This window comes from Diadema antillarum, unplaced genomic scaffold, assembly GCF_040938485.1.
Source record: "Diadema antillarum isolate AM-2024a unplaced genomic scaffold, OU_Dant_1.0 scf00000123, whole genome shotgun sequence".
Lineage (NCBI taxonomy): Eukaryota > Metazoa > Echinodermata > Echinoidea > Diadematoida > Diadematidae > Diadema > Diadema antillarum.
The window spans coordinates 1,994,740-2,021,026 of record NW_027271012.1 but is presented as its reverse complement, the minus strand read 5'-3'; the positions used below and the strand labels follow the sequence as shown (position 1 = coordinate 2,021,026).

General features: G+C 37.8%; 1 protein-coding gene across 1 annotated transcript in view; it reads left to right on the top strand.

The window, feature by feature from the left end:
- LOC139720209 (uncharacterized) overlaps positions 1–26,287 on the top strand; it is a 92,038-nt gene that overhangs the window by 42,576 nt on the left and 23,175 nt on the right. The window contains exons 18-23 of the mRNA XM_071631571.1: positions 7,014–7,142; positions 10,439–10,558; positions 11,038–11,154; positions 11,842–12,087; positions 18,641–18,769; positions 19,155–19,280. Of these exons, the coding sequence (XP_071487672.1) occupies positions 7,014–7,142; positions 10,439–10,558; positions 11,038–11,154; positions 11,842–12,087; positions 18,641–18,769; positions 19,155–19,280 (867 nt within the window). The remainder of the gene's footprint in view (positions 1–7,013; positions 7,143–10,438; positions 10,559–11,037; positions 11,155–11,841; positions 12,088–18,640; positions 18,770–19,154; positions 19,281–26,287) is intronic.

Here is a 26,287-nt window from a genome sequence, read left to right as displayed (position 1 = left end):
ACTAAAATACGAATGCTGGATTTTGCCATTCGCGTCCTTCGCAAATCGTTCGCGTGCTCTGTGAAATCCCACCCTAAGCTACCCTGACACTTGCACGAATTTTGGTTTGCGTATGGTTTCAGCATTGACACGTCTCATTTCGTGCCAGTGCGAGAAACAGTCGTGGCAACCTGCGGGAGGATGCTGGCCAATGCGGTTAATGCGCGAAAGACATGACAAAATTTTCGAACTGTTCAAAATGTTGGCACGACGAAATGTTTGGGCAAGTTTCGCAAACCTGTCGTAAACTATACACAACCTATGCCCAAACTAGCCGTACCAGTACGTACTAATGCGTGTCCATCAACCTAGTGGCACGCACGTCACGACAAAATCACGACTAGTTCGCAACTAGTTCACGACTAACTTGCGTATCCTTTGCGCATAAAATGCGCATACTCCCGCATAGTTTTCGCATGTCAACGGCATAGTTTACGCATGATATGCTCGTTAAAGGAAACCCAAACCCAATTTTGAATTCGGATTGAGTGAAAGTAGCTGTATTAGCAGGTCATGATATCAGCCAAAGTTTGAGGAAAATCGGCTGTCGATTCAGTAGTCTGCGGTCAAAGACCAGTTGTTCAAAGGTCAAAGACAAGGGAAAGAAGGCAGTTGGTGGGTCAAGGAAGGACATTTTGGGATACACGATAATGTTGTTTGTTGCATTGTTCAAATACATTGCAGTAAAAGAAAAGAGGGAAACGAGCTGGTAAGGATGTTTAAACTAAGCTTGGGCGCAACTTATAGGATTACACTTTTTCGTATTAATTCCGATTGTTTGTTTATAATAATGATGCAGGGTTCGTTAGTTCCGAAAATTGGACAATGTTCCTTATTAAGAAGGTTCGTTGATATCAAAAATATGAAGGCTCAATAATCCGATAATGACGTATGTTTCACAATTCAGATCATGAAATAAAATTCCTTTAGTGACAAAGTACGGTGATGTCATTAGATTTTTGAATAATGTATGATATTAAAGGGAACGCAAACCCCAAAAGCAATGTGGATTGAGTGAAAGCAGCAACATTAGTAGAACAAATAAGTGAAAGTTTGAAGAAAATCGAACAATCGATGCAAAAGTTATGATTTTTTTAAGTTTTGGCGTTGGAACCGCTGCATAAGGAGACTACTAGAGGTTATGACGTTTGACTGGACAATGTAAGGAAAATATAAAGAAAATTCCACACAAATTCACATTTTCATGAAAATTACAAATTCCATCAACTTGATACTGACGTATGTAAAGAGTAGCAATTATTCCCCCTGTTTTCTGAAAGCGATTAGTTAAATGCTCTTTCATAATACTATTTAAATGAAGTGAATGTTTGTTGAATTTCCTTTATATTTTCTTTGTATTGTTGTCCACTACTACGTCATAACCTCTAGTAGTCTCCTCGTCCAGCGGTCCCTTGTTATACAGCAAAACTTAGAAAAAAAATCATAACTTATGCATCGATTATCCAATTGTCCTCAAACTCTCATTGGTGTGTTCTACCAATGTTGCTGCTTTCCCTAAATCCACGTTGCTTTGTGGGTTTGCGTTCCATTTAAGCATTGAAGAGTGAATGAGATGTCGTACACACACACACACACACACACACGTACGTCATGGGCCTATATGATTGACAAAATTAATACAAACATACGTACAGTAAACATTATCGCATTCATTTGCGAACTGGGATGCTATCGTAATTTGTAATAATTGAATTCTGATGAAAAGATATTCTTCCCCTCTCCTACATTATCATCAGGATGAGTCACGCATTTTTTTTTTAAAGAAACAACAATAAACTCAAAGGCAGGACCCCCCCTCCCCGGAAAAAAAAAATACACATAGTCCTATATGTGTACTGATCGTTACTTTTGATTGGAAGTGGGGTACTTGCAACGAATACGAATATGTAAATAATGCGTAAATGTGTCGTAAACATGACGTATCATTGAGTTTTTATACTGAGAACACGCATTTCTTGAACTATTCGTAAATTCGAAATGACTAAACTCGGCCTGCGCACCACTAAATACCACGTAACACTGGTACGCCTTAATGCGGTGCAGTGCGCAAGCCCAAATTCGTGCAAGTGTCAGGGTAGCTTAAGGATTGTGAGGTAGACGCGCTCCCGACTGAGCCAACCTACAGCCCTGTAGGGATGACGGTGAGAGTTCCACGAAGAACATTGAAGAAGACCATTCTTCGTCGATAACTCATCAACTTAATGTAGGGGGTGGGCCGAAATGTGGGGGATGAGAGAGATGGAGAAGGCGGGTTGTTGTGAAGACGGCATGTGTGTATGTGTGTCTACATGATGGAGATGTGGTTATACGGCACGTGGGTTCGGGTGGGAGGTCGTGCAGTCAATAAAGACAAGCACTCGACAGGAGTCCTGTGAACAGCAAGCAGAGAGGTCTTTTTTATTGACTCATAATATAGTCATAACACAATTACAGCTCCTAAAATGCACTTTAGGAGAACCCATGAAACACTATGTGCACATCATCAAATCCGCACATGTTTAACACCAAAACAACTCATTCATAATAACACACAGATACCAAGTGAGTTTTCTTGTCTCTGTAGCTATAAAAATCCACAATGGGGTATCAACAATAATCTTATAACTAATGGAAGCATCTGCCATCAACAGCTGAATGTAACCTAAAAACTCATTGTGTTATTTCACTAGACACAACTGTTCAAAAACATATGCATACAATACTATAAAGGAGGCACAGTATTAAAATACGTCCCAACATTACTACCGAGTCTTTCATAACCTTCCACGTTAAGGATCGAACTGCAAACAATGTATTGTGAGAACTATCACATGACATAAGAAGTATATGATACGTCAGACATATGATTATGGTACCATATCCAAATGTACCCTGGCTTAATCCAATAATTATTATATTTATGCACATCTAAAACAATTGGAATCCTTAAAAGAAAGAATGTCTCATCTTGGACACCTCTATCAAACTCCTTCTTTACCATAGCCTCTACATAACTCAAATGTTACCATCGACACTAAGTACACACACCTCTAACCCACTCATTGTAGCCTATAATTAAGCGAGATAATTAATTCACATCACTTCTTACACTGAGACCCTCCTACTACTAGGTGTTTCAAAAAACATTTCCCACTTTTGATCTTTAATAGCTCAAAAACCATTCATCCGATAAAACTGTCATTGATATAAATGATAGCTGAATAGTGTACAATTTGGTTGAAAGTAATTTGAATGTGAAAGCATAAATCAGTTTCATTAAATCTAAGATTGATTTTGAAGTAAGGTTTCAGATATTGGTCAATTTTTAACCCTCTTTACAAAAATGAACTTTGCACAGGAACCAATGATGTGTATGTGAGTGTGTGCTGACAATGGCCCTGAACAATAGACATGCCTGAACCACCTGTTGACTAGGCGTCAGTCTTGTGCTCCCAGGCACATGAATGCTTAATCAATAATTCATGTGGATTGCCCTGGGCACTGCTAGTCTGGATTCATGCACGGTAAAGGGTAAACTGCATGCACATGGAAAGAGGAAGCACACGTTTCCATGTGCTTGCAAACACCACATTCCATTCCAGCTGGCAATCATTTTCAATTTTTGCTTCACATATCACTAAATTTGGGATGTAAATAAGCATAAATGATCTAAAGTTCCTCATTTTAATACAACTGTCTACTAATTAAATAGTCTGACAAAAAAGAAATCATTTTTGGTTAAGAGTTCAGCAGCATTTATCATTGGGGAATATGTTTCACACTAGATTTATTTAAGGCTCCATTCACACAAGTGTATACTCTAATTGATTTTCTTTGCTTCCTGTCACCATGTTTACGATAGAACAGAAGGTATTCATTGTAATTTCATTTTTCAGAAGTAGGGAGAGCACTGTCGAGACCCAACAACAGTATCGGCAGGCATTTGACTTTTACATGCGGATACTGCCAGAGGCTGAATAAAGACTAGTTGTGATAGTGGAATTTCTCATGAATAAATAATGAAGCATTCAAACCCTAACCATTGTTTAGGACCATTGTCAGGGTGTTAACCACACACTCCCATACACACCCATTGACCCCTGTGCAAAGTGAAATTTTGTACAGAGGGTTGAAAATAGAGCAAAATCTGGAACCTAACTGTGAAATTAATCATGGATTTCATGAAACTGATTTATGTTTTCATATTCAAACTACCTCCAACCAAATTATACACTATTCAGCTATTACTCATATCAATGACAGTGTTATCTGATATATAGTTTATGAATTATTAAGAATCAAAAGTGGGAAATGTTTTTTGAAACACCTAGTACAAAAGTTATGCTGTAGCACTATAACTGCAACCTACACAGCCATCGCAAATCATTAAGGAATGCAATACAAAGGTTCCCTCTATTAATTAAAACCTCGGCTGCATTACTGTACAACCCTTATTGAACAACATTGTGCCTTTACTACACTGCACATCTCTTTTGATCAACTTTGATTCTTATCATCTCTTTCACCTTAAATACATTACAAATGTTGCAACATTGTACCTATAATGTGCCTACGCTACACATCTCCCAGGTTAAACTTCAATCCTCCTCAACTCTATCACCATAAATGCATTACCAAAATAGGTAAATAGCTTCCATCAAAAACCATCAACTAGGTATCTTCTCACACTATTATAGGCGCCCCGTACTACACAGCACCATGTAATACGAGAGTACACAGATCACGCTAAACGCCCTATACTGTTACACAGCGCTACATAATACACTGTCCAATACCGTAATTGGTCACGTACACAAACCTACGCAGGCCTGCAGCCCTTGCATTGTACTACTGCACTACGAATACATTGTGCGTACAAGACTACGGCAGCCGCAATTAACTACATACGCCCGTACACACAACACACGTCCGTAGACCGACTTAACACAGGTACGTACATACATAGGTTACCGTGCATTCAGTGCCACTGAACAAAACCACCATCAACCAGAGACAAATGGAATGGCTTCATGTAAATTATGACAAACACTCTCACTCCACATAATATGCCTGTTTGGTCCCTGAAACTCTTCATAACAATTACCAATAATGATAATACAGCACCATAACATCTAAGCACTGAAATTCTTGTGTAATTTGCGACATTCTCATTTCCATCAACTCACCTGTGAACAGCAAGCAGAGAGGTGCCTGCCACATGGGGGCGCCCCTCCGTTGCTGATGTCTCTGCATAATTAGCATATCCCCACATTAATTCGTTGATACACGGATAGTCGTGACTTGTCGGGCCAACTGCCTGACCAATATTCACCGCATCGACGACTTGTTGGATATCGAAGTCGGCTAGGGGTAATAATGCACATAGAATACAATGCACAGACACTTTTGTAATATTGGCCGTGGGCCGAGCGAGGAAAAGACGCTTATTGTGTGTGTGTGTGTGTGTGTGTGTGTGTGTGTTTCGTTGTTTTTTTTTCTTCATGAACACTATTACGTATTCTTGTTTGTTACATTTAAGAAAAAAAGGAGAGAAATACATCAGTTGGGAAGTGACTTGTTCCAACGTTCAAGTTTTGCATGTTAACGAAATACGTAGATTTAAAAGCTCTTTCTTCACATCTTCGAGTATCTTTATGACACTGGTCGCGTTGTTCGCGTCGGAGATCACGGTATAATAATATCGACTGGTTTTCATGAAAAAAAAGGACTGATCTGTTTTTGTTTTGTTATGCCTCCGCCATGAAGTAGTGCCGGAGGCATTATGTTTTTTGGGTTGTCCGTCCGTCCTTCCGTCCGTCCGTAATGAATTTTGTGGACAGCGTAACTGAAAAAACCTTTTGAGGTATCCTTATGAAACTTGGCATGTATGTGTATTAGGGAGTGAAGTTGTGCCTATCAACTTTTAGGTGCGCATGCTCAAGGTCAAAGGTCAAAAGGTCAAGGTCAAATACGTAAAGTTTCACTATTTCCACCATATCTACGCAATGCCAGAAGATTATTTTCTTGAAACTTAATGTATACATGTATTACCCAATTAAGATTTTCTGGTAAAATTTTGGGGTCATGAGGTCAAAGGTCAAAGGTTAAAAGGTCGAGTAAAATATCAAAACTTCACTTTTTTCTCCGTACGTTGGAAATTGTTCAAGGCATCTTCATGGAACATAGTAATTCATGTACTGACTGGCAGTGATTATCTAGAGAATTTAGGGTTCATGGGGTCAAAGGTCAGGGGTCAAATGTCAACGGCAACACTTCAAAATATTACTATTTCCCTCATGTTTATGCAATGCCAGCAGGATTATTTTTTTTATTTTTTTACACTTGGTGTATGCATGTGTAACCTACTAGAGATTCTCTGGACACTTTCTTCCTCTTTTTTCTTTTTTTTTGTTTGCCTCAAAGGTCAAAAGGTCAAAGATCAAGGGAAAGTGCTGAACTAACGTTTTCCTCCATATCTCGGAAGTGGCTCAAGTTATCCTGAAACTTAATATATATTTATGCATGTTCTGCCTGACAGTGATTATCCTGTGAACTTTAGGGTCAAAGGCCAGATGAAAATGGTAACAATGTACTTTTCAATACAGAAATTGCACTTTTCCTCCATACCTTGAAAATTACTCAGTGCATAAACTTATGACTTGGTCAAAGTCAAGTTAAAGTTCTTAAATCCCCAAATACATGCTCTCCTAGTCATCTAATTAAACCTAGGTCAAGGAAGGTGAACATTCAACACATTCGTGACAAACTTGTCATTTTAATATTTTGCCAATTTTGTGAAAATGTAATCTCTCATTGTCCACAATATGTACTGTACATTATAAGGAGAATCATGCATCACGGCGGAGGCATACCAATCGCCTTAGCGACATTTCTAGTTTTTGTTTTGTTGTTGTTGTCGCTGTTTTTGTCTTCTTCTTTATAGAACAAACTCTTTACACGCATGTTTATCATAGATATTGACGAGTGCATGGATCACAACATCTGTTCGAAGAACGCCGAGTGCAGCAACACTGTCGGAGGTTTTAACTGCAGCTGCCCTGCCGGTTACAGCGGATCAGGATACATAGCCAATCCTTGTTTAAGTAAGCCAATGGCATAATCGTAATTGGGAATGAAAAAAAAAGAATTCATAGAATGTGCAAAGCTGATAGACGTTGCACAGGTGATTGCGTCTTTATTTTTACGATTATTTGAGATGAGTTGTTTCAGATCTCTCAGTTTTCATTAATTTTGATACTGTGAAATTGTGAAGGAAATTGGTGTTTTCCTTCAAAATCCAAAGCCTGTTTTCTAAACCTCTGTTTATCTTGGGACTCGTTAAAATATCAATGATTTTAGAGAACTTCTATCAGCTGAAATTTCATAATAATTTGTATCATGAAAAGCATTTCCCTTCACATTTAAAAAACATTATAATAATGCATGTTCGAGAAAATTGCTTGGAATCAAACGAGAGAGAAATTTTACCAAACGATTGTAGTGTAATGTCCGATATACCTTTTTATCTATTTGTAAGCAAATTGTGCTCATTTTTACTTGTTTTTTTTTTTAGGTCTTCGTGTCAAATATATGCTTGATGGTATTCTGATTTTGAAAATCTTAATATCTAAGTCGTGTTTTTTTTGTTATTTTCATACAATTACTTTGATTCCTATAGGATAAACAAAGCCTTTGAAAAGGAAATGTGCCTAAAGGGAGTATCTCACTGATCGACAAACGTTTGCGAACGTTGCAAATCTAAGCAATTCTTAAGTTAAGTGTTCGTAAATTTCCAGTTGCAATCAAAGTCGCAAAATTTTGTTCTTGGCACAAAGAGGTTTTGAATATGAAAAATTGTTTGCGATAATGAAAACCATTTCCGAGTTTGATTCCATTTTTTTAAATAAACACTTGACGAAACCTAAAATTGCTACGTTTGCAAACATTCGCCGCTAAGATACCCCCTGTAAAAAAAAAAAAAATTGTTTACGTTGAGTATTAAAGTGTAAGCAATTAGGAGGATTTTATTTTTTTGTCTGGATTTCGCACCTTTTGGAGCAAACATATTGCCAGGGTGATCTATACAATGTAATAACCTTGTGTCTTTCTTCTGCTATGATTATCTCCAGGCATTCTCCTGTTTCTTCCATCTCTCCAAAGAATTTATATGATACATGAAACATGACCTACCTATATTCCTACATTGTCCTACATTATTCTTTGATATTGGATCCAACTTAATTCAGTACCCTTTGAAATAAAACTTGCCTTCGTGGCTTCATTTCTTAACTTCCTATAGTAGGCATATTAAAGGCACAATAATTTGCCATTTACAGATGAAACAAAAACCCAGTATTAGTGCTTTAAAATAGTTCTAAAATGTGACTTAAGGATAGAAACACACACAATGTGAACAATAGGTATAACAATAAAACTGTTTCCAGATCAAACCGTCTACAGTTACCTTTTATTAAGAAAAATACTTACATTTATATAATATTAACTGGCCTCGAGGGAGATACCAGAAAATATTCTTTCAGTGCGGGCAATTATTTATCTGGTATATCCTCAAGGCTTGTCAATATCATAATTATTACCTATCCCCTAGGTAAATTAGGAAAATATGTGAATACGGCTATGCACTATGATATAGATCAAGCCATATTTGACTACCTGTAGATCATCACCAACATGTCGAATAATTGACAAATTGTTCATCAATATATATCATTCAACTCCAACTTCAAAGATACATATGTAGTTGTAACAGGCGAACTTCAAACATCTGAACGCTTTTACACTTAATTTTTGCTTCTGTTTCAATTTGGAGAGTTGTAATAACTGATGGTCACTGTGCAGTTATTGAGCACAAATGGACTAGTCATTGTTCGACGCTAAGTGTTGCTTGTTAAGTAGTCGACCTTGTACGAGCTGATTTATCGGCGTTCTTCTGCGGTGCGTGTAATCGACACGCAGCGACCTCCTTGAATGTCTTCTCTTCGTGGTCGATCGGAATGTTTACATGTAAAGCAGGGAGTTTAGATTCCACTCCTCTTCCCACCTCCCTGTTTTACAGTGCACTCCCGTTATAACGAACACGGTTATAACAAAATTCTAGTTATAACGAAGTAAAAATCTGGGCTGCAATGTCATCCACTCTATTTATTTCTATTGTTTATTTGCTGGGTTATAACAATTCCGATATAACGAAAGAAAACTGCCGGTCCCGAGGATTTCAATATAACGGGAGTCCACTGTATATGTAAAAACCTGGATGCTCGTGATATGCTCTAATGTCACCCGCTGAACTCCACGACCCTGCAAAATACCAACTGTAATTGCCTCGCAAAACTACCTCGTGTAGGTAATCTCTAATATTTTAGGCTTTATATCCAAAAAAAAAAAAAGTTATAAGGTGTTTTATGATACAACAAACCTACACATATGCATCGAATGTGATATCTTGAAAATTGTTTAAATCACTGCTTCCAAAGGTAAAGCTGGACCTTTCAAACATAAAAGAATTTCACTATAATGGTAACGCTTCCTGCAAAAAACCAAAAAAAAAAAAACATTTGATATAAAAATGGATTCGTTACGTGGCGATCCGTACTCACGGTGTGATGACATCGAAGAATGTAGGGATGATCCCAACATTTGTCCTTCCGAGGCAACGTGTTCTAATATGATCGGGAGCTATCTATATATCTGCAGCGAGGGCTACGAATTGGTCGGTGAAAATTGCATCGGTACGTGTGAGAACCTTTCAGAATGTCTTCTAATCTGCAAATCTGACCCATCACAAAACCAACAAAAAGTCATAAGACATGGATTTTTACTTATGAAAACAATCTGAAAAAGCAAACTTTGAAAATGATGTCTATATAAATTCAAGGAAACTTTCCTGTCTTATCAAATATTCAAGTTCAGTCGACGTAACCCCTCTCTGACACAATGTACCATTCAACTCGTTTCTTTTTTTTTTTCTTCATTTGGTTGACTTTACTATTCTCATCTCGACTAATTGCGGGTAAACTTGTGATAGGACAGCTACACGTATTAGAGACGTTGGAATGGTAGTAGATCAGTTGATTGGTGCAATTTGATAAGAAATATATTGTATTCGTGCAAAATTCAATAATATTACGGCACAAGGCGAATTCGCATGTACACATTCCTGTTCACACCGCATTTGGTTAATCTAAAAAGAGGAGAACTTTTTGAAAGTCCTGTAGTTGTTGATTGTTTTGTTTGTTGTCAACATTTATGCATTTTAATAGTATGTATGGAATAAATATGAATATCACACATGAACACGCACACGCACACACGCACACACACACACACACACACACACACACACAAAATAAGACTATTATATTCCTTTATGTGTAACTAGACATCGACGAGTGTGTATTGTCATCGCCATGCGGTCTAAACGCGCGTTGCAATGACACGGAAGGGTCGTTCACCTGTAGCTGCTTTGACGGATATACAGGGAATGGTTTCACATGCACAGGTGAGTTGGAAGATAAATCTATTACAAAACAAAACTAAACTAAACAAAAAATATGAAACACAGCAAACAGCAACAACAATAACCCAAAAAAGATAAAAATGAAAGGAAAAGGCATAATTTTTTGTTAGTACATTGAATTCATAAGCAACAGAACATTGATTTAAGTGGGTTGTATGCGTTATCATTTAGTTATCGTGTATTGCTAACTAACAAAAGCATAGTGTTCACATCTAAAACGCCAATTAACATTATCATGAATTTCACAGAGTAACTGTCATCAGTAAAAGTGCAGCACTATCGTTGCCAAATTTCATATTGACAAGCTACTTTATCTATATTATGTTCATATTTTTGAAACTCAATTATTCTTTGAGTAACAAAATGCGTTTTCCACATCAAAACAAATGGCGACATTATGTCAAGTGGTCTTTCGTAGTTTCACGATTAGATCAGAGCACACTCTCTTCTTCAATTTTCAGATGTTGACGAGTGCTTTGGAGGGTTGTGTGACGTCAACGCAGATTGCGTGAATTCCGTTGGTTCTTATATGTGCACCTGCCGCGATGGATACAATGGGAATGGTGATATTTGTTCAGGTACGTTTCCGTGACAGAAGGCAACACCCTTTCCAGTTAAGAACCGTATTTGGTTATTGCTCTCATAGAACTAAATTGAGAAATTTTTTTACCAAGTATCAATCTAATTGCAATCTAAACTTCTGCTTGTGATTCATCTAGATGTTGTATATATATATATATATATATATATATATATATACAAATATACATGTATATATATATATATATATATATATATTAACGAGACATAAATATTATCCTGCGACAGACACAGTCGTTGCAACACGTCCTTTTCATTATCTAATGAGTTACATGAATATTGTTTCTTTTTTCTTTGGGATAGATATGCAACATTGTGAAGTAAAAAATAAAACCACAACACACCTTACTTTGGTATTATTTCTGTTTGAAGCTACACACTGAACACATTAGTATGACAATATTTCTTCTGTCGTAATACTTGTGCTTCATTTACCAATTTGTGATCACTGCACACTTCAAGTCTCGCGAAAGAGTTTTATTTTTTTTTGTTGAAGTATATAAAGGGCACAAACACTCTTTAAATCGAGATTTTAACAACCACGATTCTCCCATTTTTTTTTCATTTTGATTCCACGTCCGTGCCTTGGTGTGCGTGAATGAATGTGCATATTCATGGATTTCTGTCCGCCTGTTTGCCTATCTGTTTGTCCGTGTATATTATAGATATTAACGAATGTGACGATGTGACGGTGTGTGCTGACACTGCAACCTGTACGAACACCAATGGTTCATATGTGTGCTCCTGTCAAGAAGGATACCGTGGCGATCCGTACTCACGGTGTGATGACATCGAAGAATGTAGGGATGATCCCAACATTTGTCCTTCCGAGGCAACGTGTTCTAATATGATCGGGAGCTATCTATGTATCTGCAGCGAGGGCTACGAATTGGTCGGTGAAAATTGCACCGGTACGTGTGAGAATCTTTCAGAATGTCTTCTAGTCTGCAAATCTGACCCATCACAAAACAACAAAAAGTCATAAGACATGGATTTTTACTTATGAAAACAATCTGAAAAAGCAAACTTTGAAAATGATGTCTATATAAATTCAAGTAAACTTTCCTGTCTTATCAAATATTGGAGAGAAAGCACCCACTCCGGGAAAGTGTGAGAACCTTTTAGAATGTAGAAAAGGGCTATAGAGTACAGGGTCTATTCAAAAGCTTATTCGGAATGTGATTCACCAAAGTAATATCAATAAAAGGATTATCAAATTAAGCTGAAATTTAGCATGCTTTATTCACACGTTCTGTTCATGATTAATGCTACCTTTCAAAGCAGTAGTATTATCATTTCTAACGTTATTAGAGCTGACAGGGAAGTATGTACAAGAGTTTTAAGAAGTGAAACGGAACTGTATAAGACACAGTTTTATGATCCAAAGCTTGAGCATGGTGTGTAAGAAGACTTGCATTTTCAGAAAATAGGAAAACCTCAAGATTGGCTGTTTAGGTTGACACATTTTTGTTTAGCTAATTTCAGTCCTCTCACAAAATCAGTATGTGCGATTGTTTGTTGGTTTAGTGATGCACGATCACAAATTGTGGTTCCATAATCTATCATTTACTCTACTTGAAACTTATGGTAGAGAGAAGTTGGTCGTTGTTTTATCTTTTCAGTCCAAAAAAAATGCTGACAGCGAATATTTTCCCCTATATTTAAAAGTTCAAAATTGTGTGTACCTATACAAATTACAACAAAAGACAATATTACGATATACATTGATGTATAAACAGACATATACATAAAGACCATAGGAAATATTTCTCTTTTCCCCGTTGTTCATGTCATTGATGTAATGAGCATCATTGTTATTTGTTATCAATATCATCATTATTATCATGACAATTATTATTATTAGTATACGTCTGTATCTAACTTGTGTTGTCATGACTGTTAGAAGATGATGTTATTCTGTAGTATTGATACATGTAGGCCTAAAATGGCAAGTATGAAAGAGAAGTAGCGTTACAGAACAACAAAGTAGAGTTATATAGGGTCAAAAATATAATACTTTTATACTGCTTAACAGTGCTTGGATGGAACAAAAAGTCACATAGAAATACGCGTTTTAATGTTCTCACCTTTTCAAAGAAGAATGCAACGTAATAACATGACGTTAATTTTGATGAACATAATATATTTGGAATTTGACTGCCCATACGCGAAAGTGAATGACTGAAATACCCTTTTCGGCTAGTGCTGGCGAATTTGAATGACTGAAGAGCATATGAAAGGTACATGTGCAAATGTCATCGATCGAAACGCTAAATTGAACGAACAACTTCCAATTTTGAATGACAGAATGTGCAGTGACGAGGATTTTCGCTAAGTTGAATGAACCTTCTATCAAATAGAGTGACAAAAGTGCGAAATTGACCGGGAAAACCTATAACTATAAAGATTATAAAAGAGATATAGGGGACACCCTTATTATGAGGCAAGTCAACAGCATCTAGAAGCAAAACTATCGATACATCCCATTAACACTTTGATAGCTGCATATTTTCTTTTGTTCTACTTGATATTATTTTTGTATCTGTTCGCTTATTTTCTCAGATGCAAATGAATGCGATCCCGACGGAGATTTCTGCGGCTCCTTTTCGACCTGTACCAATACTGTAGGATCAGCATTTTGCGTTTGCAACAATGGTTACGAGTCTAAAGATCGAAAGAACTGTACAGGTTGGATATCAACCCTTACTTAAAGCGTGATTTAAAAAGTTTAACATGAAAAGTGATGTTGTTTTTCTCTTCAATGTTTCCGAAAGTATCCCTCCACTGTGCATGAAGTTCTTTTACTTCGTCTTCACCTCGCCTTAAAGGGAAATCAACCCCAAAAATACATGTTGATTGAGTTAATGTAGCTATAGTAGTAGAATGCATCAGAGCACGTTTCAGGAAAATTGGACAATCTGTTCAAAAGTCATGAATTTTTGAAGTTTTGGTTGTGAGGCAGCTGTATCAGAAGATAACTACAGATCATGACATTCCACACGGGCTACCATAATTATAAAGCAAACATAAAGACAATTTAACATTTGTTTTTCATTTTTTCTAGCGCATAATGAAAGAGCATTGGTATTACCTTTTCTCAGAGCGGAGAAGGGGGGACAATACCCATGACATTATTATGTCAGTAGCAAGTTCTGGGAATGTGTACTTTACATATGACATTTTTTTAAATAAGTTTTTTCATATTTTATTCATCATCGTAGTCCATAAGAGATAACATGATTTGAAGTAGTCTTCTGAGCCAGTGGTCTCGTCTCCAAATTTGAAAAATTCATAATTTTTCAACGGATTGGCCAATGTTCTTAAACTTTCACCGATGTGCTCTACTAATATTTCTGCATTCACTCAATACACCTGTTTATTTTGGGTTAATTCCCCTTTTATTGGACATAAAAAAGCTATTCAATAATTGATTTGGGTAAATATGACATTGAAGTGGATATTAAAGTAATAATATTGGTGTTTGTTCGATATCATGAAAATTGCCTGCTCAGTATCTACAACTCTCTCCCTTTAAGGTCGTCTACGCTACTTTGTTATACCCGCATTCAACTGATTTTTTTTTTTTTTTGATCGGTCACTTGTCGGGAGCAAAGTCTGTTGCTTCTCAGGTGTGTCGAATTGAGGTGATTTTTTTTTTCTCTCTCTCTTCAGTGTGTCCGAAAGTATCAATGCATGAAATTTAGTAACGTCATCTGCATCTTGACTTAACTGGACATAAAACATGTTTAATCAATAGTTGAATTTGGTTAATATGACATTGTAGTGGATATCATAGTAAGAATATTGGTAAGAGTACATGTTCACAGTCTGGTGGATCCGACTTGTGTTGGTCGACTATCGGGTCAGTGTCGGACAAATCGGACGATGCTCCGATAATGTTCCGAGTAAAAACTCTGACATTGACAAAATTAAAATGAATGATGAATTGATTAATGATTCTCTTCATATTGCAAATATTTTTAATTCCTATTTTTCAAAAATAGGTGAAAATTATGCTCAAACTATTCCTCCAACAGAAACTCATTGTACTGAATTTTTAGGCCAGCGCAACTCTGATTCCATATTTTTTACACCAACTAATAGATCTAGAATTATTGACATAGTTTCCTCTTTTTGAGAACAAACGAAGTTCTGGTTATGATGAGATAGATAATTTTATACTTAAGGGTGTTATTTCCTCGATTGTTGATCCACTTGTTCATATATTCAATTTGTCAATCCTTAACGGTGTGTTTCCGGATAAAATGAATTTGGCTTAAGTAATACCAATATGTAAGAAAGATGATGAACTTGTAGTCAGTAATTATCGCCCAATTTCATTATTGTCCTCACTGTCTCAGGTTTTAGAAAAAACTTATTTATAAGAGAATGATCAATTTTTGGAAGGTACATGAAGTTTTTACGAACTCTCAATTTGGTTTTCGTGAGAAACATAGTACTTCGCATGCTCTTTTACATTTCGTTGATAGAGTAGTTCATGCCATTCATAATCATTCTCATTTAGTTAGTATTTTCTTGGACTTCTCCAAGGCCTTCGACACCATCAATCATGACATCTTACTTCATAGATTATCACATTATGGAGTACGTGGGAAGGCCTTGGAGTGGTTCAAGAGTTATTTAGTCAATAGAAAATAATTTGTTACAATTAAAAATAATGATTCAGTTATCAGAGAAGTTAAATGTGGCGTCCCACAGGAAAGTCTATTAGGGCCGTTATTGTTCATTATCTATATAAATGATTTTTGTCGTGTATCTGATGGTCTCTCTTTTATTCATTTTGCAGATAATACAAATGTATTTTTGCCCATAATGATATTGATTTTCTTGTTCACAAAATCAATATTGAATTGAATAAAGTGACAAATTGGGTCAGAGCTAATAAGTTATCACTTATGCAAAAAAAAAACCCCGAAATATATGATTTTTAGTAATACTGTTGATAGTTTAAACACAAATATAGTTTTAGATGATTCTCATCCACAAAGAGTATCAAATATTAAATTTTGGGGGTTCATTGTAGACGATAAACTTTCCTAGAGATCACATTATTTGTAATATAATATCGCGTAATATAGGTGCTATAAATAGATTGAAATTTCATATTCCACAAAAAACATTACTTATGTTATATGCGTCGTTAATATTGCCTCATTTGAATTATGGAGTTTTAGTTTGGGGCAACACGCATCAGACTTTACTTGAAAGAGTGTCCCTCTTGCAAAAGAAAGCCCTCCGCGTTATCTGCCATTCCCCCCGTACGTTCTCATACAAACACGTTGTTTGCCTCTAACAAGCTCTTAAAAATTAAAGATCTGTTTTTGTACAATTTAGGCCAGTTTCTGTACAAGTATTGCAACAATTTGCTTCCATCTATTTTTTATTCTATGTTCCTCAAAAACCAATCATTTCATTAATATCCCACTAGGCGTTCCAATGAATTTCATTTACCCCTTTTACGTACGATCCTTTTCTGAAAATACACTTATTTATATAGGCCCAAATTTTTGGAATTCTTTGAATCATATAAAAAACGCCCCATCCATTATCCTTTCAAGAGGAGACTGAAGTCCTTTTTTTTCTGCAATCGTATGACACTACAGTACTGAACTAGCCATTTGGCCTCTACAGTACTGAGCTAGCCATTTGGCCTTTTTTTCTCACATACTGACTTACTCACCTTTTCTTCGCTTTGAAGAATAAATTGTAATCTTTTGGATGTCTGCTGCCATCTACGCTATCGCCCAAAGAGTCAAAGACTTGAATTTCTGTCTTACTCCTGTTCATACATCCCTTCATTTCCTTGCTTTTCTCCTTTCAGGAGTTACGATATCACTTTTTTTTTTCTCCACAACTATCATCTGTTTCTCTTAACATGCTTCTGTCGAAGATCGCTGTCTCTGTTGTGCATTTTTGTTTGCTATCTTGTCTTTTGTTTGTTAGTCTTGTCCATTCTGTTTTGTCCCGTACAGCCTTTTCTTCAGTAGCTGTTTTGTTGTCTAGTCGTGTTTCATGTTTGTTCGCGTCTGTTAGTCTTGTCCATCCCGTTTTGTCTCGTACATCCTTTTCTCCAGCAGTTTATTTGTTGTCAAGTCTTGTTCTACGTTGCTTACGGCTATGAAAGTATTAAAGTGTATTTATCTGTGAATCTAATTCTCAGTGGGCTTCCAGACTTCTCCCTCTTCTTTTTTTTCCTTTTTTTTTCTCCTTTTGTATTTATGATGCTTCAATTAATCTTCCCATTGATGTTATTTTTCCAGAGGGGCACACATTCTATAAGCTCTGTCTTTTTAGTGGGTCTCTCCATTTGTCGCACTTTAAGCAAAGTTATACATGTACTTCATTTCGATCACTTCTGTTTCTTTTCCACTACAATGTATAATTACTATAACAGTATAAGGTCATCAATTGTTGTACATTCTCTTCAATACATAATGTTCTGTTTACCTTATTCTCTGTTGTCAAAAGAAGTGTAACTTAAACGTTTCGTCGAAAAATGAAATAAACACTGAATTGAATTGAATTGAATTAAATAAGGCAAGATCGCCCAATGAGGATCAAGAGCGACATATTTGACACTGGCCTGATAGGCAACCAACAGAATGATGTCTGGTTCATCAGACTGTAACATGTCATCCGATGCAGTTCGACGGGTGGCTGGAAGCAACGAACTTTTCTTCTGACGAGTGACCGATGACAAGCAATTTTTGTGGAATAGGGGTATTAAGGTCGTCTGTTGCTTCTGAAGTTTTTCGAACTGCAGTCTGATGAATCCAACTTGAGTTGGTCGACTTTGAAGTCAGTGTCAGACATGTGGTGCGTGACCGTCATCGGACGGTCTAGCCTCATTGGGTCACCACCCAACATGTCTGACACTGACCTGGTAGTCGACCAACACAATTTGGATTCTCCAAACTTCTATTCAATACGCTTTTGTAAGTGGCCTGAAGCAAAACAAAAAACACAAAACACAAAAACACACACACACACACACACACACAAAATGTGCTTTCGACATCTGACCGAAAACAAAACAAAACATGCGTGAAACTTCGACAAGAAGGCTGTAGTGCCCGATATTTGCACGTCATTTCATTTAGTTTACATTTTCACCTGTAACCAAGTTTTCCTCCCCAGTGATAACCTTTCTGATTCGTGTCTGGATTAACTTCCTCTATACGTCCATCGTCGTGTTGTATTTCCAGGTATCTCTTTTCCTAATTTTTGCAATCATGTGATGAAATTACACAATTTGTATTGTAATTATTAGATGATAAAAACATTAAATGGATGAAAACACGTCATCATGCGGGAAAGCATTTGTTTCAAGAAGCAAAGGACCAAACAGGTTAGTATTTTGCATTCTTCATCCGATATTATGATTACAGTATAACTAAACTTAATTAATGGTATATCATCATATACATTTCTTCTCATCCATAGATTTCGACGAGTGTGTTGCTAGCACTGACTCCTGCCAGGCAGGTATATCGGTGTGTCACAACACGCAAGGAGACTACGCGTGTAACTGCAGTACAGGTTATCAGAACTCTAGTCCCAAAATATGTGAAGGTGAGGGGATATCAAATGTAAAAGTAAATAAATGAATAAAACATAAATAAATCATAAAGAAAATGGCAGTTCGTTCATGATCGTAATGGTTCAATCTCTGTATGACTAGATCTTGTTTCCCGTCCAATTTTTCCATGTAATCATCTTGCTTTGTTTGAAGATAAGATCAAATAAGTTACATGGAAGACAGTTAGAAGAGAAATGAAGCCTGCATGGTTAAGGGATTCTTCCTTTCGAGGTGGAAGCCGTTTTCCATCGTTCAACCACATTTTCATAGCCGAACATAGCATTCACTTTTTAACCGTATTGGTCTTCTACTGTTTGATGGAATGAATGTAAGGTCTCATTTTCTATTACTTTTGAAATGATTCTGTTGTTCCTCCAGATGCAAATGAGTGCATGACGGGTGCCCATAACTGCTCCAAGGATCGCATTTGCATAAACACAGTAGGATCATTCAAATGCGAATGCGCAGATATGTCCTTCGAAGCTAGTGACGGATCTTGCCAAGGTAAGGGCTTTATATCTCTTACATGTATCTCACGTGATGAGCTTTCCAGAAGACAATGTATTGAAATGTCTGATTATCTGCAGCTTCCTTCGATTCGTGATATTTGTTTGTGGAACATGAAAGGAATCACATTTGGCATGTGTGGTGCAGGTTGTTTGTTTGTTTATTTGTTTTGTTTTGTTTTTTCATTTCCATCTGAGAAGATGGCTGGATAGCCCATATTCAGCTACGTTAAGCTGGTTTTCCATGGGGTCCAGCTGGATGTGAGGTGGGACCACTTCACCGGGTTAAACACCTTGCTCTTTGCGATGAATGAATGAAGCGGGATCTTTTCTTTTACGTGCATGAGTTGTTACTCTCTCATACACGGAACCTCCATTTTATGTCCTATCCGAGGGACAGAGTGTTTTGCCTCTTGCTAGAGGGGACGGTATGCTTACACACAACATTGCTCAGTCCAGACTCGGGTTCGAACCCGGGCCGCGTGATCGTGAGGCAGCTAGACGCGCTACCGACTGAACCAACTCACCGCTGTTTGTATGGTGTAATTGTTTAACTAAACTTATGAATTATGTTTACATAATTACAACGCAATCTACGCGGTGGACTCGATTTACCCACTGAGCTCTGAAGCCCATTACGATAACACGTCACACGCTGTCTATAAAAAAAAAATGATTATAGATTCCTTATCTATGGCATCACATTTTTGAAGAAGTGGGGTGTCATGGGCAAGGAGAAGGAGGAATTAAGCTGAAGGATTGCTAGGTGTGTAATATCGTCCGTATTTTGTTTGTAGGAATTATAAAGCAGTTGGGGGAAATTGCCTGTGGAGGTTCAGTACGAGTGACCGTGTGATTAGATGTTGTAGATCTATTCCTTGTTTTGTGTAGGGGTAGATATTTCAGGGTGGATGGGGTCATATTTTGGACTTTTACTAGAAATTGTATCTGTAGTTATACTCCCTTTGGTAATTTGATTCACTTAGAATTGTTGTTCTTTAAGTTTTAAATGATAGCATATTTAGGATTCTGCAGGGTTATTGAATGGTGTCATGATCATTTTGATTCACTTTAAATTGCTGTTTACGTTTTAAATGATAGCATATTTAGTATACTGCAGGGTTGTTGAATGTTGTCATGATCATGACGAGCATTTCTTATAAAGTTGAAAAGGAGTTCGACAAGGTGATCAATTGTCACATATCATTTCATCTTTATATGTATAGATGTGTTGGCACATGGAGAAGCATGACAAGCAGATGTTAGGATAAACAGATGTTTTTATGCAGATGATATGGCTTTATTAGTACAAGATATTGAATCAATCCAGTCATCTAAAATGGTATGTGACCCGCTTCAACAAAAGGATCCTAAAATTGCTGACGGCTGAGCCGAGAAAATCGAGTTTGAAATCACATCATCAAAATTGGTCAAAACTCTCGGATTTCTGTCTTTGGAATAATTTTGTGACGTAATGTTTTGTCTATCTGCCGAAATTTCGAAGCTAAATGATCAAAGGAAAGGCATGAAATCAGCATTTTTCTTGGCCATGATTTCTCCAACTTTCAACGTAACAGAAACTTGTCGGAAGATTTGGATATAGCGCCGCTGCTAGACTCCGCCCCTAGCAACAAGGGAGTGATCTTATTGGTCAGTGCGTGGCATCCTGATTACCGATTGGTCATGCGTAGATCGCTGGCGCTAAGCTTGAATGAACATCGCGGAGGTTGCTACGGGCATGCCTTCTATTGTCAAGCGGTGAAAACTGTCTCGCCTCCCCTTGATCATGATAGCGTCGGAAGGAAAACTTTGAAGGCGTTTTTCTCGAAACTCTTATTTCCTCAACCACTTGACATGCGCTAATAAAATCGTCGTTATCTCCGCAACCGAGTATTATTTTGAGTTTTGCTATAACTGAAATGAAATTAGAAGAGTAAAGGAATAATGTCATGCCATTTTCAGAAAATTGTCCTCCCCCGACTTTCGGATCCTTTTGTTGTAGCGGGTCACATTTATTGGTGTTTTGAAAACATGTGTGACCAGCTTCAACAAAAGGATCCGAAAGTCGGGGGAGGACAGTTTTCTGAAAATGGCATGACATTATTCCCTTACTCTTCTACTTTAATTTCATAATTATGTAGCACAATTCATAAAAATACTCAGTTGCGGAAATATTGATACTTTTATTAGCGCATGTCAAGTGGTTGGGGAAATCAGAGTTTGGAGAAAAACGCCTTCAAAGTTTTCCTTCCGACGCTGTCATGATCAAAGGGAGGAGAGAGAGTTTTCATCGCTGGACAATAGAAGGCATGCTCCTAGCGACCTCCGCGATGTTCATTCAAGCTTAGCGTCAGCGGTCTTCGCACGACCAAGCAATAATCAGGATGCCACGCATTGACCAATAAGATCACTCCCTCGTTGCTAGGGGCGGGGTCTAGCTGCGGCGCTAAATACAAATCTTCGGACACGTTTCGGTTACGTTGAACGCTGATTTCTTACCTTTCCTTTAATCATTAAGCTTCGAAATTTCAGCAGATGATAAATAAAATATTAGATTACAAAATTATGCCAAAAACAGAAATCGGTGTTGCGACACGGATTGTCGGCCCTACACGGATTGTCGCCCCCGGCTCGGGGCGACAATCCGTGACGGAGTTGGCGGCACGGATTGTCGCCCCCCTCACAGATTGTCGTCTGGCGACAATCCGTGACGCTTGTGCAGTTCCCAGTTTTTGACCTCGAAGGCGACAATCCGTGATGTCAAAATATTTGTTGCGACACGGATTGTCGCCCCGTCACGGATTGTCGCCCCGGGCTCGTGGTGGTTCCTCCTATGTTAAGCATTGGTGGGATGGGTATGACTGGTAAGTTATGCGTATGTGTGTGTGTGTGTGTGTGTGTCTGTTTGCTGTGAGCTGCATGATATGTGCTGTGTATGATTTGTAGGTGCGTACAATGAGTGACTTGTGTATGAGTTTCCGTATTGTTGTGTGTGTGTGTGTGTGTGTGTGCTTGGAGTATAATAATACAATACAATGTATGTAGAGACTGTGCATGTGTGGGGGTTGTATAGTGGTAGTGGTTTGTTTGTGTATATAGTGTGCCTGTAAGCACGTGTGTATGTGGTATATAGTGGCGTATGTGTATAGATCAAAGGGTATGTGATGGTGCGTGTTTGTGGGCGCAGTTTTGTGCCTGCATGACTATCTGAGGGGTTTGGTGTTCGTGGGCTACGTAGGTCCTACGTATGTGACTTGTGTGTGAGCGTTCGTGTGTCTATACGTAAGGCCCCAATCACATAATGCTCTGCGTCCGGCGTTATGTTAAAATAATTTTTTTTTTTTATTTTTTTATGCGGACACCTGGGGATCTCTTGCTGTCATCAGAGCATTTTAACAAAACATACGGGGAGAAATATGCGGGCGATACGAAGAGATGCTACCAAATGCGAATACTTGCGTCCACTTGCGGATATTCTTACGAATTGGCACGTAATTTTGTTCTTTCAACTTGCATAAACTTCCGAATAGTTCGGAACACTTGCGGAGAGTTGCGACTATTTACGGAGAGTTGCGGATATTTTCGGATAGTTACAGATTGTTATAAATAATTATGTGCAATATGACGATCCCTGCCAAGTCAATGTATTATGACAGCAAATTTATCACATATGGACTGTCTTACATTGTACACTGGGGAAAACTGACATTGAATTTACGTACAAGTTGTGAAAAATTTTCGCATTTCTTTATTTGCTTTACAGTAATGAAAGATATATGAAATTTTGAACTTGAAGTTTGAATTTTATTTGTGCAGCTCAAATATGGACAAACATCATAAATGTAAAGACTACATAACATAATTACACCACAAATAGAATGCTTTCTAGATCGATAAGTTAAACAGAGTAAGAAAATATTACTTGCAGTCACGAAATAGACAAACTGTGGTTACGTTGTCATTGTGCAGCGATATTCATGACTTCCTGGGTTATGTTAAGGAGATTGTTATAACAAAGCAATGTCTATTACATTTCCGAAAAAAAAAATAGGACATTCGGACACCCCTCCGACACCCAAATACAATATTTTAAAAAAATGTAATATCCATGGAGCGTAAAGTGGGTAAGACTATAGGGAAATACTAAATTCGTTCTCATTTTATATAGTTTATCGCTGTCCCACACCTTCCTGGCCAGAAAAGTGAAAAAAAAAAAATGCTGTCACCTCATGCCCAACCCAAAAATTACCTTCCGAGTTTCGAAAAATATACATTCAAAGAGTACAAGGAAAAGATGTTCAGCATCAATGGTCAAGCGATGTCATACGTATATGGGTACCACCTAAAATGACCATAAATCTTCTGCTGCAGGGGCTACTGTGGCAATGAAAATGCCTTCAGCGTATATGAGCACGTGTTTAAAGAGTTCACACCAGCGTTGATCTAAAATTAGTATGGGTGTGTCAATTTCAGCGGTGAGGCGGGCTAGACGAGAGAGAGACCGAGAGAAAATACATACGATGGAGGTACCCTCCCCAAATGTTATCTGTCTTTGTTCATTTTTTACTGCAGGCGCTACTGTGGCAATGAAAATGCCTTCAGCGTATATGAGCACGTGTTTAAAGAGTTCACACCAGCGTTGATCTAAAATTAGTATGGGTGTGTCAATTTCAGCGGTGAGGCGGGCTAGACGAGAGAGAGACCGAGAGAAAATACATACGATGGAGGTACCCTCCCCAAATGTTTTCTGTCTTTGTTCATTTTTTACTGCAGTCATTTTCTTCCATCAGTCGTAACTACAAAGTCCATACCACTATTCTTTGTTCCGGAATAAGTTTGGCATGCTTTATGCATTAGCGAATAATTTCCACACGCCGTAAATAATTTGTCAATCGTTAGTTGATTTTAGCACAAACGAACTGCCATATGCACACCGCTAGTACATACGTAATACAAACAAACACCAACAAACACTCAAACAAATCGTCATAATGCAAATAAGCCAACTCAACACCTTTTTTTTTGTGTTTTTCCTTGATATGTATTGATTTCATTCAAATCATTCATAAATCGACCCATTCTGGATGTAACATGAACAAAAAAGTTACAAATGGCAATTCGAAACACAAACAAATCCATTTGTCATTTTATACTACAAATAATCTCACTTCAGCATAGATAACTCGATTATAGACCAACCCCACTAACAATTTCTTCACGAGAAAGTTTTGACATGTAGGGCCCTACCAAACCTATATCCCTTGAATATTGGTTTGGATCATGTAACACCTCCTTACTTATAAGGGCATATACATAAAAAAACACAAATACATTATAGAAATCTAGAATGAAATCAGTCATAAAAAACCCCCGACCAACCCCCCCCCCCCCCAGCCGAAACAAATCTAGGGCCTACATTTATCCTAAATATTAAATCCTACCAAAATCTGTCATACCATTTAAAACTATCCTTCTTCAAATCCAATCCCCAACCCACCAACCCCTGATTGACCAAAGAATTAATCATCCCACACCCACATTCACCAACCCACATACATACACACACACACCCACACACACACACACACACACACACGCACACACACACACACACACACACACAAACGAAGGTTCGTTATTCGGAAGGTTCGTTTTTTTCCGAAGCTTCATTTATCCAAAACACACAATTCCCTGTACCTAGAGGTTCGTTGATCCAAAAATGAAATTCGAAATAACGAACCTTCGAATAAAAAACCTTCGGACTAAAGAGCCTTCAGAATAACGAACTTTTGCAATAACGAATTGTAACCCCCTCCCAACACACACACACACACACACACCCCGAACCGATACCACATTCCTTCCTGATGAAACGACTTCCCAATGTTGATAAATAAGACATAATAATAATAATAATACATACATACAACTTCTATAGCGCCGTTCTCCACTTTGATTAAATGCTCAAGGCGCTTTACAATTGTACATCAAAGCAAACAGACTGAAGATACAAGTACATCACCGTAATAGAAGAAGATGAAGAAGCAGAAAAAAAAAGACATGAAAGTCTGTCTTCAAAAGGCACTGGTCTTCAAAATGCACTGCTAAACAAATATGATTTTAAATCACTCCTGATAGATGTTATAGAGCTTGAGTCTTTCAGCTCACGAGGAAGTGAATTCCACAGTGTTGATTCAGCGTGAGCGAAAGCTCGTTCCCCCCAAGATTTGGAGTTTACGCAGAAAAGCAGCATCCGCCCGCACGCAAGCACCACTCTGTATTCATAAACAAATCCGCCAAACCAACTCATCAAAGTCAAAGCTGCTGATAAAATCAATATCAACGTTTATGCCAGCAACAGCTTACTACGTATCCCTACCCACGCGCAGCTAAAAAAACACATACGCAAAAAGCTGACATAATAAACACATTCTTCCATCATACACACACACACACACACACACACACACGCACACGCACAAACGGACACTAAATTATCATGTGCGCGCGCACATACACACTTCCTTGAAACCTCACCATGACTTTTTACATGGCCTGTTTGCATTGATGTAGCCATGTTAGTTGTGTTAGTATTTCAATGACTATGTCCAGAACGATATTATCCAGCAAAATGTGCTTCGAGGGCGGGCGACATTCCGTGCCGCCAGCCCTCATCACGGATTGTCGCCAGACGACAATCCGTGACGGGGGCGACAATCCGTGTAGGGGCGACAAAATTTGACCAATTTTGATAATGTGACTTCAAACTCAATTTTCTCGGCTCAGCCGTCAGCGACTTTAGGATCCTTTTGTTGTAGCGGGGGGTCACATATTATATTCATGAACTAGAAATGTCGCTATGGCGACTGGTATGCCTCCGCTATGATGCATGATTCTCCTAATAGGTCTAGATAGCACATGTGGACAATGTGTGATTACATTTTCAAAAAATTGGCTAAATATTAAAATGGCAAGTATGTCACAAATGTGTTGAATGTTCACCTT